A 16,807-nucleotide genomic window follows, 5' to 3' on the forward strand; every position below is an offset into this window, starting at 1 on the left:
TATGACCACTATGACTTCCCAGAATACTGACCTTTCTTCCTGGGACGTTCTATATAGGACAGTCCTGAATCTGCCAAAACATGATCATCATCTTTCATGGATAGTTCCTGTGGCCTGCCCAATTGAGAATTAATTCCAAAATAATATATATTGGATTCATAAGAATAATGCATTTTTATTACAGGCAGAAACATTTTGAAAATTTTTGGGCTTATGAATATTGTCATTCCATTTCTACGGGCGGTCACTCAGTATTTGTTTACCTTTCCCTTCCACTTATTTACTTCTCCTCCTTAAACTATTTCTTTCGTATTCTTATCGTGCAGACAGTTAAACATTTCGGAGAATAAGGATTAATGAAGAAGCAGTGCTTGAGCTCCAAACCAACATACGACAGACGAAACGGATTAGTCTGCTAGATCGATAGGACATATGCAGTTCTTCCACCTGAAGGATGATTCAATTGGAGTTTTAAAAATAACAACCTTTTCATGTCTGGCTATCCCATAAATCTGTCTGGGGGGAAAGCCAATAAGATTTGTGGGCTCCAGTTACGTGCACCGCTGTGTCCTGTTGACAGGGTTAAACTTGGACTCGAGAAGAAAGTTGAATGCCCCAAATATAATCACAACACCAGCTCCGCACACAAACAGCGTTCAGACACCCCGACCATGCCATGTTTTAAACAATATTTGTATTCGGTTCAATTCCCTATTCGTGTGACTATGCTATAAAATTGTAAGCGCTCAGTCGGTATAGTTATAGGCTAGTCGTTCGATTCACAGTATTGCAGGATTTATCACCGCAAAGTCCAGACCGTCTCTGGTGTCCACCCAACCTCCTATCCGATGTGTACCGGTGGCTCTATCCCCGGGGGTAAAGCGGACGGGTGTGAAGCTGACCACTCCCCTCCATCTAGTGCCGAGGTCAAGAAAGGTAGAACTTCATTCTCCCATGTGTCTCTATGGCGTGGTACTAAACAAATTAAGCATATGGACAACTAAAAACTATATTTCAATACACGATTTAAAGATGGAACATGTGTGCAAACAAAAACAGCCGAAATTGTGAGACAGCGCATGCATTGCTATTCCTCTTTGTGCACAGAGTGTACGAAATAAACAGTATTATGAATGCTATGCTAAGGGCCGCGCCATAGCTCAAGCCGTTAGTCGCTGGCTTCCCACCGCCGCGGCCCGGTTTCGATCCCGGTTCTGGTCTAGTACAAAGTGGCGCTGGGGCGGGTTTTCTCTGAGTACTTCGGTTTCCCCTGCCAATCTTCATTCCACCAATTGCTCCACAATCACCCTCACCTATCATCGGGCTGGTACAATAGGCCAGAAGTGGCCGCAGTACAAGGGACTTAGTCCCACTCCACTAGCAATAAAAAAAAAAATGCTATGCTGTCTTGTCTGTTTATTTCATTATCAGAAGCTACCGGATGGATTTCAATAGAATTCAGTATTGAGACTCTAAGCTGTACGTTGTTGGGCGAATTTAATTTTGGTTCACACGAGACTGATTTAAACCAGACTGCATGGTGTCACATCCTAGTCAATAGTATTATTCATAGTCACGCCCGTCAGAACCTCAAATCCGACATCTAAATGTAATTTATACTCCATGCGACACTCACAGCGAATTTAACGATTTTCTAGAAGAATATTTGTTGTTTTTAATTCTTTAAAATGCGAAAATTTATCTGAAACGTTTTAAACTTAACAGCCTAGTTTAGCGGTGGCACTCTAGACTTGTATTCGGGAGGTTTTCGGTTCGAATCTTTGGTTTCCATGACTGAGAGAGTTCGTGGTTTTCCTGAGTCCGTCACTGTATGTATCTAGTAGAGCATGAAAGCTTCTTTTCACATTATTTTGAATTTATTATTAACATTCATAAAATTTATTGGCAGCGCCAATAAATGAACTGCAAAGAAAAGTAAACTTCAGTGGAGTATATTTTGCCGTGTATTTTGTGTAAATTTCAGTATGAGTATCTGTTGCTTCGTTGTGTGAATGGCGATGTTTATTTTATAGTTCAAACCTTGTATTTGGGAATCTTATGACGGCAATAAAAAGTATTTTCGGAAGGTTTTTATGGATGTCTGGGTAGGAAGTCTGTACATAGGCTCTAGTCCAGCCATCACCAGCCTGTGTCGCATATATTTATATATCGCGGAACTTCGGATATTTATGTTAAGTTGTATACAATATATACAACAAATACAGGGGCTTTAGGAATTCTCTCCTGTAAACCAGGTAATTTTATGAAAAGGGTTAGGAAAGTTATAAATAGGGCGAAGTTAAGATGTGGGGAAAATCATAAATAATGCAGTGAAGTGAGGTGAAGTGAGGTGAAGTGAGGTGAAGTGAAGTGAAGTGAAGTGAAGATCATGGCAAAATGTGAGTACATCAGTTCATGACATTAGGATTTTCATTCCTGTTACTGTTTAATGTATAGTTTGCTTATTTTTATTAATATTAATTTAGATAATTGTAGTTTTAATTGTATCTGTGTATTTGTAATTGTGTTTGCATTGTATTCATTGTGTAGTGTGTCCTTTATTTTTTGTGTAAGTTTGCATGCTGTGTTTTGTTTGAGCGTTGTGTTAGTTTATGTTAAGTGTATTATTTGTGTTGTGTCTTATTGTAGTACCACTTCCACCTGATAGAAACACATTTGCAGATAAAATTCAATTCAGTTATTTATTATTTATGTGGCGAGTCAACAGCCGCAAGGCCAATTACAGACAGAGCACAGTGTAGATACAAGTAATTATATTATGGACAACCACAACATAAAGCCAAAGTCAAATTACAAGCAAGCACTGGAGAAAAAACACATTAATGCAGTAAAGTAAATAATCATAATCATAATTTGCATTTACAGCTCCCAAAAATTTGCTATTCCGTCCACATATATCTCAATTTATCGAAGGTCTGGATGTGTCTTCTACCCTGAAAATGCAGGAAGCATATTCTTCCGAAATATTGAGAACCGCCTACCAGATTGCACGAAGTCATAACTCAGAAGACTAAATTTCACTACGGTGTATAACTCAAATCTCATATCAATGAATATTAAAACATAAAAAACTATAATTTTGCCTGCTGTTCTGTATGAGTGTGGAACGTGATTTCTGACACTAAGGGAAGAACCTAGACTGAAGGTACCTGAGAACAGGCTGCTGAGGAAAATATTTGGACCAGGGAGGGATCAAGTGATAGGAAGTTGGACAAAATTACGTGATAAGGAGTTTCATAACTTACACTCTTCGCCAAATATAATTATACAGATGAAGTCGAGAAGGATGGCATGAGACGGGCATGTAGCACGCATTGGCAGAAGAGGAATTCATATAGGATTTTTGGGGAATAGTGAGAAGAAAAGAGACGCCTATGAAGATTTAGAGCAGGCGGGCAGATAAGTGGACCTTTGAGAAAGAGTATAGATTGATCTCTCAGAATATGAACCAGTGGACGGGTCTCGTAAGCAGGGTAATTAGCCCTCGGGTCTCATAAAATGTTGGGAAATTTCTGAGTAGTTGAGCGACTGGCGGCATCTCAAGAATGGCTGAGTTTCATGGAGTTATTTATCTTTGTTAAAAATTTTGACGTTTACATAGCCTTAGGCCGCGCCATAGCTCAAGCGGCTAGTCGCTGGCTTCCCACCGCGGCTGCCCGGGTTCGGTCCCGGATTTGGTAAAGTAGGATTTGTGGTGGACAGAGTGGCGCTGGGGCGGCTTTTTCTCCGAGTACTTCAGTTTTCTCTGGCAATCTTCATTCCACCAAATTCTCCATCATCATAATCACCCGGGGCAGGTAAAATAGGCCAAAAAGTGGCCGCCGTGCCGAGTGGACCCATTTGGACTTCACTTCCACTAAGCGAAAAAAAAAAAAAGATTTCATAGCCTTAATTAATATTGTAGTATTACGTGTTGTGAAAGGAACATAGAACAGGAAAGTGGAAATCTTCATGGACACAGAGAATGGAAAGAGACTTATTTACTTACTTACTTACTTACTTACTTATTTATGGAGCTGAGCCCTTCTTGACGAGAAGCCAAATCTGCAGCTACTCAAGAATTTCCCAGCATTTTTTGGAACCCGAAGGTTTATTACTGTGTTCACAAGACCCCTCCACTGGTACCTATCCTGAGCCGGATCAATCCAGTCCATACCATCTCATCCTATCTCTCTAAGATCCATTTTAATATTGTTCACTCACCTACATCTTAGTCTTCCTAGTGTACAAGTTATGAAGCTCCTCATTGTGTAGTTTTCTTCAACGAATGAAAAGATAATTTTCTTCAGAAATGCCGATACCTAAAACTTAATAGTGTTTTTCTCAGGCACCTTGTAGCAGAAGTGACCCTGTAGCAGCCAGTCCTCTTCCGGAGCTCCCAGACACTGAGAGCAGCGGAGACGATGACTTGGGTTCGCGATGTAGAGGAGACTTGCAGCAAGTTCATGCGATAGAACCGATCGTGACGTCTAGAGCGGGCAGCTGTGAGGAGCTGATAGGTTCGGGCATGGACAGTGGGGTGTACAGTCTGCAGGACTGCGAGCTCAACTCAGCAGGTCGCGACTTCTACACCCGATACTGCGACATGAGGACAGACGGCGGAGGATGGACGGTGAGTGAACTGGTGACGAGGAATATTGCAAATTGGTTAACATTTCGGACCCTATGAACGTGATTTCTCGTCCAAGAGCACTAGTAATTCTACTTTGAATATCTCTCACGTTGTAATAATGTCATGATGAAGAATAATCCCCCAGATCTCCTTGCTTAAATAAAATATTTGTGGTGTTTCTTCAGTAGAGTTGGTTTAAATTGCAGTAGATAATATACAAAGACGAAGGCCATGCTATAACTCGGAAGGCCCGGGTTCGAGCCCGAGTCAAATCATGTGGGATTTCTTGTGGACAAAGTGGCATTAGGGTAGGTTTTCTCCGAGTACTTCTGTTTCCCCTGCCAATTCGCATTCCACTGATTGCTTCACAACCACCCTCACCTATCACCTGAGGCTGGTACAATAGGCCAATATTAGCCGCAGTACCAAGTGGACTCAGTTTCACCTCATGATAAAAATATAAAAAATACACAAAAGAATGATGAAAATTTGATATATGAAATTCTGGATGGAAATTTAAGAAAAAAAATCTTAAATTAGTGGTTGTCACCAACACAGATATTTTCATTAATGTTAACTCAATATGTATGACTGAGAATATATCGATACATTTAATAACATCCTCGAATGTTGAATAACATAATCACGTGACAGATACAATTTTGAAATAGTTGTGTAACTCGAACTCACTCCCGTCCAACCGTGTATTTGGCCTCCATTCTAGGTGCAGTAACCTTTGTAGCAACGGCAAATAATATAAATCCCTAAAATAACGTTACAATATACATCTGAATATATTGTCACGTGATATAGTGAATATAGACGGGGTTTGGTTTAGTAATCAAATTTATTGAACACTTTAACACATAATTCATGACTGCACTTTACAAATCACAGACTAGTATTCTCAGTCACGTCTTCCTTGCCGTTGCTCGGTAGCGGTTTCCAACAACGGACGTTCCCCTTCCTCTGGGTTCCCGAAAGGTCCCATTGTTTTAGCTACCGGTTTCTCATAACAACAGCTCATAATGGCTGAACCACAGCAGTTCTCTAACTTACCCACCAACTCACCGACTCTTCACTAACTGTTCCGCACGGCCCGCACAGAAAACACCGGGCTTCTGTAGCTATTACGGGCCGTTGCCACAATATAAAAACCATCTGAATTCTGCTGTCATCATCCAAAATTAAGGAACCAGTGGTCTGAAGGAATAACTTTGAAAAGATGTTGAATATAGGGTAAAGTCACTATATTTCGGATAGGCCCCCAATTTCGGAAGTAGGAGCGACACTGCGATGGTGGTCTTCTACCCGACCAATTTCTCAGCAGTGGTACTTTACTCTAGACGCGTTCCCCTACTGTGAATTAAACCGGGTTGCCCTGTCTTTAGTCTGAGATATCCCGGATCCGGCGTTGGGGCTATTAGGGTCTAAAACGTTGGCCATAACGACCTAAGATTATGCCTTAGTATAGAATGTTCTTGCGAAGTCCTTGCCCATCTCCACGGAGTATACAGAACGATTCTAAATTATTGTCGGGATTTCCATGGCCTATAATTTTTTCATATTGAAACAATAAAACATAATTTCATAACTTCCAAGGAGATATGAAAATATAACTCAAAAAGTTCTACTGTTTATTAAACGAAACTTTTTGTATTCAAATTTCATATGCCATAGGTAGTTTTATTTTCTTGTTTTATGTTTGAAAATTATAGGCCACTAAAACCTCATCTATCTGGGTTTATATTTCAGGTTTTGCAGCGTCGCGGGGAATTCCCGGGACCTCGCCTCAACTTCACAGTACCATGGCGGGATTACAAGAACGGTTTCGGGGTTCTGGATCAGGAGTTCTGGTTCGGAAATGATTACATTCACAGGTGACAGCTGCAGTGTTACTCACTTCCGGAGGTGCGCGAAAGACAACTGTCCTCTGAGGAATACGAGCGGGGCCTGATCTTGTTTCATACCAAAGGAAATAGAAAAAAAACGAGGCACATAACAGTTTAAGGGGTTAAGGATGACTTTATTGCGAATAATGTTAGAAATTCTGTCATCTCATTCCAAACATACTGCATCTCATATTGTGAATTCCTCAGTCATGACAACGTGTAGTCTGGAAAGTTGGGTACCAGCATTTCGGCGGAATGCAGTAACTCCTTCTTCATGGTACAAAATATCGTACTCTGTATCTCCGTTACAATATGAACTGTTTTTTTTTACGATAATTTTAACGAAATATATTCATATGTTCTGTGGGGAAAATGCAGGGATCTTGAATATTATGTCAGATGGTATGTATAGTTACCACAGTGTTTTAAGTGGTTAAATCATCCGATCCGCTTTGAACTAGAGAGTGAATCTGAATTAGAGTAACTTAAGTCAGTATTGTATAATTAAAATTTAATTATTTAGGCTCATCTATATTAAATTAGAGATTTATTTAGTTATATTCTTCCCAAACTGATTATCTAGATTTTATATTAATAAAGATTTCGAAGTAAGCCATTGTTTTTTAAATGCAAATAAAACTTGATTCGTAGAATTGTCTGTTTGTCTAGGTATCTAATTTCCTGCGCTCCTTTACTAACAGAAAGATGTAGTTGATTTGATTCATACTTTGTATCGTGTAACAGTTCACGCTATGGACATAAACTCTAACGACATGAGAGAAAGAGAATAAGATAAATGCACTGCTCTTGTCGTATCCTGCAGGTTGACTAATCTTCAGGAGCGAGTGACGCTGCGGGTAGACCTAGAATCTTTCGACGGGAAGACAGCTTGGGCTGAATATTCAAATTTCAGGTAAGTCGCTGCATCAATAAAACATTTTGGAAAGAAGTACAATTTTTAACGTGGAGGCGTCTCATCCTATCATTGCAGCTTCTTCGGAGATAAGTGAGTCGGACAGCCTAATATTGCAGGCGTACAGAGATCCATGTCAGCGAGGATTACTGGTTATTGTTTCACGGCGTCGTATCAAGTGCTGAGGCTATTCAAGCCTCAGAACTACATGTGGTAGAATAATTGTTTATGATGAATCTGGAAGTAAAGAGAATAAATTTGCAATGCCATATTTGTGATATCTGGAGGAACCGTAGAAAACCACAAGCACTCTAAGTGGAAAAGCTTATTCCTAGTCGGGGATTCCAATCAGAACCCCTCGAAATATTAGCCAAATACTTTACAGCTGTAATAGCTGAACTCATATTCAGGTAATTCATGGAGTTTCTGGAAGATTTTAACTGTGTATTTCATGAATTTGATTTGTTTCATTCTGGTCCGTCACACTAACAATTACAAAGGTAAAAACAACTTCTTCCAGTGTGACTATTTAAGCAACTGAAAGCAAAAATTAAAATACACAAACCGGAGGCCCCAATTAGACCGATAATAAACAACACTAATGCACCCACACATAAACTAGCTAAATACATACATCAAAGTCTAAACGACTATCTAAAATTAAAACACGAGTACAACATCATTAACACAAAACAATTTCCAGAAAACATAAGAAAACTAAAACTAAATCCAGATCATAAACTACTAACAGTGGATATTAAGGACCTCTACGTTAACATCCCAATCAGCGATACAATTCTCGTAACCAATAAACTACTCAAGGATAATCACATAGACGAAAGCATTATAAAAGAAATTTTGTCCATGCTTAAAATGATATTGAATCAAAACTATTTTCAATATAACGAAAAATATTACAAACCAAGAGCAGTCGTAGCCATGGGCTCCCCCCTATCAAGTACAATGGCAGAAATCTTCTTACAAGACATAGAACAAAACAGAATAAGTCATCTGCTGGAAGACAAGAAAATATCATACTATAACAGATACGTAGACCACATCTTCATAGTATATAAACAAACAAAAATAACCCCCCAAAGCATCCTCGAACATTTCAACAGACAACATAAAAACCTGTAATTCACAATACATGAGGAAATAAACAACCAAATAGCTTAACTGGACTTAAACATATTTAATAGACATGAACAAATAGAAATGGAAATATACAGAAAACCCACAACGACAGACATAACAATAAATAATAAATCATGACACCCTAAAGAACAAAAATTGGTAGCATATAAAAATTGGATACACAGACTTCTTACACTACCCCTTGAGGAAAATGCTAAAAACAAAGAATTAAATACTCTTATTAATATAGCACTAAATAATGGATATAGAAAGGAAGACATCACACATCTATATAACAAACTTAAGTAAAAGGTGGGTAACCCGGATAATAAAGACGAAAAAGAACAAAAATGGGTCACTTATATAGGAAATTACATACGAAAAATCACAAAACTATTCAAAAACACTAACATAAAGATAGCCTTCAAGACAACCCACACAATAGGTAAACTAAAAAATGAAAAACGAGAAATGAACCCCTAAGAACAAAGTGGGATATACAAAATAACATGCCAAAGTTGCCAAAAAGTATACATCGGCCAAACTGGTAGAAATCTAACAAGATACAAAGAACACATAAGAAACATAAGACTAAAGAAGGACGAATCAGCATTTGCCCAACACAGACAGTAATCGTGGAAATGATTGAAAAAGCAAAAAAAAAAAAAAAAAGCTAACCGTGTAACAGGCCATAAAGGCCCCTAGGTTTGTGAGACGTCAAGGCTCCCACATTTTCTTTGGACAAACAGCTTACAGATGGCAGTAAGATTGTGAGCATTATNAACCTCATAATACAACATCAGAACACACCCACATCAACGTCACAGACACAGGAAGTATAAATTACGCGGCACAGCACACTAGAACAGTGAAAACAGCACAGCAAGCCACGAACAAACAAGGACGATGCTAAGAATCTCCTCAAGATAGACAGGCGGCACAAGTTCAGCCCCCTCCAAGAAAGACGACAGGAGAAATCACACGAACCTGCATGGTTTATAAATTTTAACTTAAACAACAAAGTTTTTAAAACACTTTAAAAGTTTTAATACCAGGAAGGCTGCTGTGTTTGTGAAAAGTTGAATATTGTGTTATAACCGCCCACAAGCCTAAATGGTATTTTATTGAGAGTTATTCTCAATATTTTATAATAATTACGCAGAGTGCGTACGCAGAGTGTGACATAGCTCACCTCTTGCACACACGAAGCTGCCTGTTTCACAGATGGACCACACACACACAAAAACTCCAGATGGCCCCCTGGTGATTTAGTTCAGCATTTCTTGGAATTTTGGTTCCAGAGTCGCTCGGCGACTCACTTTGGAAATTTGACTCTTGACAGTTTCTGCTAGTCTTAAGTCACACGAAGGCGTGCCAGGAGGGGACGCTATGGCCAGCATACATCATTACCTTTCAAAAGGTACGTTAGGTCATTAAAGAAAAAAAATTGCCTCTAGAGTAAAAATGATTGGAAGTAGCGGATTCAGAGTCAACTCCCTTATTTCAAATCTGACCAATCCTCAAAAGTCGAGGGTGTGACTTGGGAACTTCGCGAAAACTGAAGAGGTTCACATCTCTTCAGAAAAAGTCTTCAATCAGTCTTCAAAAATTCATCAAACAGGCATCAAGTAGTCTTCAAATACTCTTCAAAAAAAAAAGTGGTGGTCCAGCTAGGAACAGTTGTTAGTGTTTGGAAGTTCACCTTGCAAAGAAGTGCCAGCACCTGGTGAATTGTGTATGTGAACTGTGTTTTGTTTTACGCTTTCTTCACAAAGAATAAATTATACTCACATGCAAAGTGCAAGTGTATCATTAGACGCTTCTGCCTCCCTGTCTCAGCGAGGCCCGTATAAAAGATCCTGAGACAGTCTCATCTCTACCTTCTGAGGTAAGAAAATTCACCTGTGTTCCTTTGGCAAAGAAGCATCAGCAACAGCCGCTGCAGGTGGAAGCCAGGTGAAGGAACAGGAAGGTAAAGGGGGGACGGCGACAACAAGAAGGTGACACCCAACGTAAAGGGCACTATACAGAGAGAGCGGTTACAGAGGAGGGTAAGTGCCGCCCAACCCAACGCGTGGGGCGGTCACAGTGTACATTGTGTATTCCAGGCAATATGTGTGTGTGTAATTTAGCACTCAGAACACCTATTGTGATAGTGGTTCCTGAATAAGTATTGATGTTCCCTCTGAAGATGATCCGTAAGGATCGAAACATGTAAGGGTGCTCAGTTTTCAAGTGGTAAAACTTAAATAGTCACACTGGACGGAGTTGTTTTTGTCTTTGTTGTGTCTTTCATCTTCGGAATTGCGTTCTTGGTTCGTAAGGTTCGAGACTGAATTTATGACGTAAACGCGAAGACGTTTTACCTAAAATATGCCATTCTACACATTCTGAGATAAAAACGTCTTTATATAACACATAAAAAGAAATATGAGTTGTAAGAAAAGAGATTTGATCACTGGATATGAAATTTTCGTGGGACATCTACTTGATTAATTAACTCTAATTGGCTCTATTTGTTCCAGAATAGCTGACGAAGAGAACGGATACCGACTGACCATCGGGGGTTACAGAGGTAATGCCACGGATTCACTTTCCGCACACAACGGGTATTCATTCAGCACGATAGATCGTACTAATGACAAGGCACCATCTTGTTGCCCCTGCGTTCCTGCATACGGAGGTGGCTGGTGGTTCTACAGGTAATATTGGTCATCTGAGGTGCAAGGGGCCACGAAAAGAAGTCCCATTGATGGTCTCCATCCTCTCCATTACCATCTGGCCTATATCAACCATCCCAAAGACCTTAACGTTAGTGGAAAGCTATGACATGGTTATTTCTTCCAACATTTGTATGAACACCACCGGAGGAGAATATAGGGTGCTGTGTTCCCTTTCAGTCTCATGTGGCCTACGTCAACCAGCTCAGAGGGCTTGTGGCTAGCGAAGGTTATTGCATGGTTCCCTGGGCCGGGGCGTGATACCGGCCATTCACATTCACCTAGTACGAAGATTAAGAAAGGGCGAAGCTATATCTTCACTTCCCCTTATTTCTTCATGGCGTGGTGCTTGTTTAATTAAGCACAGGGTAACTTTGCCTTTTATCTGTCTGTCTATCCATGGCTCTACAGCCCTTGTGGACCTTGGCCGCTTTTTCAATTGCTTTATCTGAACACACTCCTTGGATGGAGGATAAGCCTGTAGCAAGGCCGCTACCTGCACACAGGACAAAACAAACACAGAATAAAAGCAAACAGACATCCATGCCTCGAGTAGGATCCGTGTTCGAGAGATGAAGATAGTCCATACCTTAGACGGCGCGGACACTGTGATCGGCAACTTTGCCTTTTCCCTTATGAAATAAGTTTTGACATAATCCTTGAATTTCAGATTAAACATATATTTTCAGTACATTGAATTGCGTCCTTCTTTAATTTCACATTTCCTATGTTGCAGTTGTTTCGAAGCAAATCTGAACGGCGAGTTCTACTCTGCCACGGATCCTAGAGACGAATTCCGTGGCCTTATTTGGGAGCACTGGATTGGAGATGTATCTCTCAAGAAAACCGAAATGAAGATTAGATCACCAGACGTTATCACAACGACACAGGACCCTCATTTCGATGATCAGATCACAGAAGTACATCCAGATGATGTCAGACCTTTGAACATTCCTGAAGATCCTTAATGTAATGAAAATGATGAATTATCGTGCTACCAAATTTGATATATTCCTGGTGGGATTAAAGCTATGTCTTTATATTTTTGAGAGTCTAGGTAAGGATAATCAAACTGAAATATTGGTTAAGTTATAACAAAAATCAAATCATAATTTGTCTGAAAAAATTAAATCAAATTTATTTTGTCACTAATTTCTCATATTTTGCTTCTGCTGCATTTCATTATGAAAAGTAGCGTCCATATAATCAAATCGTGTCTTCAGGCAAATACGTGTATGTTTAAGTTGTATAGATCACTAATCTGTAACGAAAGTGTTGAATGAATCCATTTTTTTTTCAAACGTTACATGTTGTATAGTTGCGTTCACAATGCAATGGACGAAGGTTTCAAAACATGATGCTGATGCTTCGAAATGTTATCATAACTTTGGTGATAATCGCCTATTTCCGTCCAGTTTCTTCTCTCAAGAATTTATTGCTGTTACCCGAAATCAATATACTTGCTGAAGTTTTAAAATACGTTTTGTTTTAATAGACGAAGGGCGTGTTTAGTTAATACATTTTTATAAGTAACAGCATATGATGTACTTAAGAATATATTAATAAAAATCGATAATTTATTTCACATTTAAACGTGTATATGGAATGTTTTGAAAATGCTGCACAGTTCAGATATTTAGGAACGACTATAACAAATCAAAACCTGATTCAGGAGGAAATTAAGAGAAGATTTAATTTGGCTAATGTTTGCTACCATTCAGTCCAGAAACTTTTGTCTTCTCGTCTGCTGTCCAAAAACATAAAAATTATAATATACAAAAGTATAAAATTGCCTGTGGTTCTGTATGCGTGTGAAACTTGGTCTCTGATATTAAGAGAGGAACATAGACTGAGGGTGTTTGAGAACAGGGTGTTGAGGAGAATATTTGGACCGAAGAGAGATGAAGTGGCAGGAGGTTGGCGAAAATTGCATAATGAGGAACTTCATAGCTTATACTCTTCGCCATGTATAATTAGAATGATCAAGTCAAGGAGGATGAGGTATGCAGGGCATGTAGCATGAATGTTGGAGAGGAGGATTGCATGTAGTATATTGGTGGGAAAGCCGGAAGGAAGGAAGGAGACAACTTGGCAGACCAAGACGTAGGTGCGTGAACAATATTAAAATGGATCTTAGAGAGATAGGATGGGATGGATTGGATAGATCTGGCTCAGGATCAGGACCGGTGGAGGGTTCTCGTGAACACGGTAGTGAACCTTCGAGTTCCATAAAATCCTGGCAAGTTCTTGAGTAGCTAAACAATTGGCAGCTTCTCAAGAAAGGCTCAGCTCATTGAGTGAGTGAGTAGGGATGATAAAACATTGACACCAGTGCCATGCTTGGTTCAGTGGACATTTTGGTTCGTACCAGTCACTACGGGATTTTGCCAACATTAAATTCTCTACTCGCTTACTTTCAACGATTCAGTAACGTTTTCTTATACATTTGATATTACTTCCTGTTGACACCTAATACCGAAAAGTAGGATAACTACAAGAAAACACAAAGCTCTAATTTCTTTATCGACGCAGTTTCTTTATCCATTCTTCTCAGCCATGAACTACAGAAAGATAGGAGACCGTCGAACAAAGGACATGCGCACTTAGTGCCAGACCTAAGGCTCAACTTCTCTTTGTTTCTTGTAAATGGCTAAAGCCGGAGAAGTCTGTTGAAGAATAATCTCTTCTGGGAAGCGACGTCTTGTAGCAGACGTTTCGAAAGAAAATAGTGCCTCCAACTTTAATGTTCTGGGTTGAAGATAGGGGGAGAAATAGTTCCTCCGAAACGTCGGTGAACTTCTACTGTACTATACGGCGTAACATCCCAGAAGACGATATTCTCCATAGCCACCGCTGTGAAAATGTCAAAATCCTACGTAATATTCTGTTCATTATAGGTGAAAAGCATATCACCAACAAATTATTTAGTCCGTGTATAAGAGTCAAGTAAATTAGAGAAATATGGATTTTAATGCAGTTTCTGTAAAAAAGATAGTAGCTTATCTGTACTAGCTAAGAAATAAGATCTCAACTTTTCTTACCAATTTTGAGGTTGTATTAGTGGTGACTGATTATTTTTCTTTCTTAATTTTAGGTGTAGTAATCCTAGTGAGATAATTTTCACAGCTGTTACTCTTCAGACTGCGGTGTCATGGGTTGTGACATAGTAAAATCTTGTAAAGTCCTGTAGGCGGATACCGATGTTTCACATGAATAACCTACAGTAATCTTCATTATTGAATTCTTGTTTGTATTTCCTTAGAGAAGCTTCTTTCGAAATGATATGCAATAGCTCTTCATGACAAATTACGACTTCTTTTGAGTGAAACTTGGAAGAAAAATGGGAGATCTTGCAAGTAAAATATTGTGACATGTAAATCCATTGCCAAACAACTCCCGAACCACACACACGGACCGCGCAAAAAACACAGTTCTATTGTTGCTTAGCGCAGACCACACAGAAAACAAGTCATGTGATAGCTATCTCACCAGTCCATTGGAGCACTGATTGTTGCCTAGCAACGAGCTATAAACATTCGTCCTATTGTTGCGTGCGCGTTTCGAGGGGTGTTTATCGAGCCGTTGCCTGGCAATGCATTGACTTATCACAGTATAATCAATAATTGTCTTAATATATATATCTCACACATAAACTTCTAACATCATATCAAAATATATTTATTACAAATAAATATAAAAATATATAAAGGTATGAAAGTGTATATTTTTGTGTACTGAATTATGTATTAGAGGCTACTTTTATTAAATTAATTTTGTATATCAGTATTGGAATATTTCCTTTTTAAAATCACAATCCTTAAAATTTAATTTTTAATCATGCAACTTACATAATTTTTTAATTTATAATTTCTCAGAATTTAGAAACAAATCATGCGATGCAAATAAATAAAAAATACCTTATTTCTTCATGTTTTTATGAATTACTTATTTAAGCAATTATTCTCTTTTGACACAAATCAATTTGATTTTGGTGTTAAATTTACTTTTACTACTTTTGCCAATATTAATTAAAAACTTTCCTATGCCGTCTGCAAATTATTGTCACGGTTTCAGAGCTTCACCAGAATAAGAAAACTATACGCGTACAATACATAACTTAAATTTCATCACAACCCCTAAGTAAACACATACTTCATAAAATGTACTTCTCTTAACAATTACGTCACAGCATATTATTAAAATTGAGAAACATAAAGATATCTGCATAAAGGAAGATTTCCTACTTAACATCACTCTGCCTTATATTCTCCATTTTTCAAAGTATTTATGACTTGTCTAATTTGAGATTGGTTGGGCGTGCATTAAAAAATTGGAGAATTGTGGATGGAAGTTTTTGGTAAGAAAACCAGAAATGAAAAGATCACTTAAAAATCTAGGTGTAGGTAGGAGGATAATATTAAAGTAAATATTAAAATAATAGAATTGGAGGATATGGACTAGATTCATATGGTTCAGAATAGAGACAAATTGCGGGCTCTTGTGAGTATGATAAAGAACCTTCAGATTCCGTAATAATCCAGAATTTCTTGAATAGCTCAATAATGATTAGCTTCTCAATAAGGACTCAGCTCCATGGAGTTAGTTAGTTAGTTAGTTAGTTTATTGTTCTAATATTAGAAATGCTTTACAGTCCAAGCTGCAGGTGTGTCTGTCGCTGCCTCAGACTGCACAGTATGTATTAGTAGAAAGATTAATAAATGATGAGAAAGTATCTGGAAGGAAGCGACAATGGCCTATTTGAGGTGCTATTCCTGCATTTACATTAAGGGATTGAAAAAACCAGGAAAAACTTTAATCATAACAGTCATTGACAGAGTCTAGGTTCGAACCGAGCGCCTATCGAATTCAAGTCATACTTTCTGATTATATCAGTAATCAGGGCCGGATTTTCAGTTGTAGAGACCCCGGGACAATGAAAATACAGGGGCCCATAACAGTAACAACAGATTTAGCATATGGAAATTTCTTTTCTTATTCCTTATAAAAGTAAAAAGGAAAGCTCTCCCTGTAACAGGCCGTGAAGGCCCATAGGGTTGTGAGACGTTGAGGGTCCCAAATTATCTAGACAATCGGCTCAAAGATGACGGTAAGATTGTCAGCCTTACGCGCTGGCCGCGCTTCACTCCCCAGGAAAATTATTTAATTAATTCCTGGTAATTATTTCTGTTAGAGGCTGAGTCGACCCTAGCGCCCAGTGCGGCTGGAAGGATTAGGTCAATTGAAAAAATCCAATGACCTCATCTGGACTCGAACCCGCGACCTTCCGGCTTGCAGCATAGTGCCTCAACCAACTACGCTACCGCGTGTCCCCCTATTCCTTATATTTAAAAGTAATATTAACTTTTCGTGATTTTAGATAGGCAAACGTCCCAATAAAATATGTGGGTTACATTTCAGTTCTGTGCAGAACTCGACCCAGTTCGCTGCCCAATTAAATCCAGCCCCAAATTTAATCCATGACAAGACTCCCATGGCCTGTAGTCCGCAAGCG

At 38.9% G+C, this 16,807-nt stretch overlaps 1 protein-coding gene across 1 annotated transcript in view; it reads left to right on the plus strand.

Moving 5' to 3' along the window:
- LOC111869860 (angiopoietin-related protein 1) overlaps positions 1-12,914 on the plus strand; it is a 39,755-nt gene extending 26,841 nt beyond the window's left edge. Inside the window, exons 7-11 of the mRNA XM_023861699.2 lie at positions 4,349-4,633; positions 6,389-6,513; positions 7,349-7,438; positions 11,101-11,277; positions 12,032-12,914. Of these exons, the coding sequence (XP_023717467.1) occupies positions 4,349-4,633; positions 6,389-6,513; positions 7,349-7,438; positions 11,101-11,277; positions 12,032-12,263 (909 nt within the window). The 3' untranslated portion in view covers positions 12,264-12,914. The remainder of the gene's footprint in view (positions 1-4,348; positions 4,634-6,388; positions 6,514-7,348; positions 7,439-11,100; positions 11,278-12,031) is intronic.
- Positions 12,915-16,807: the final 3,893 nt, after the last annotated feature.

This window comes from Cryptotermes secundus, unplaced genomic scaffold, assembly GCF_002891405.2.
Source record: "Cryptotermes secundus unplaced genomic scaffold, Csec_1.0 scaffold286, whole genome shotgun sequence".
NCBI classification, from domain to species: domain Eukaryota; kingdom Metazoa; phylum Arthropoda; class Insecta; order Blattodea; family Kalotermitidae; genus Cryptotermes; species Cryptotermes secundus.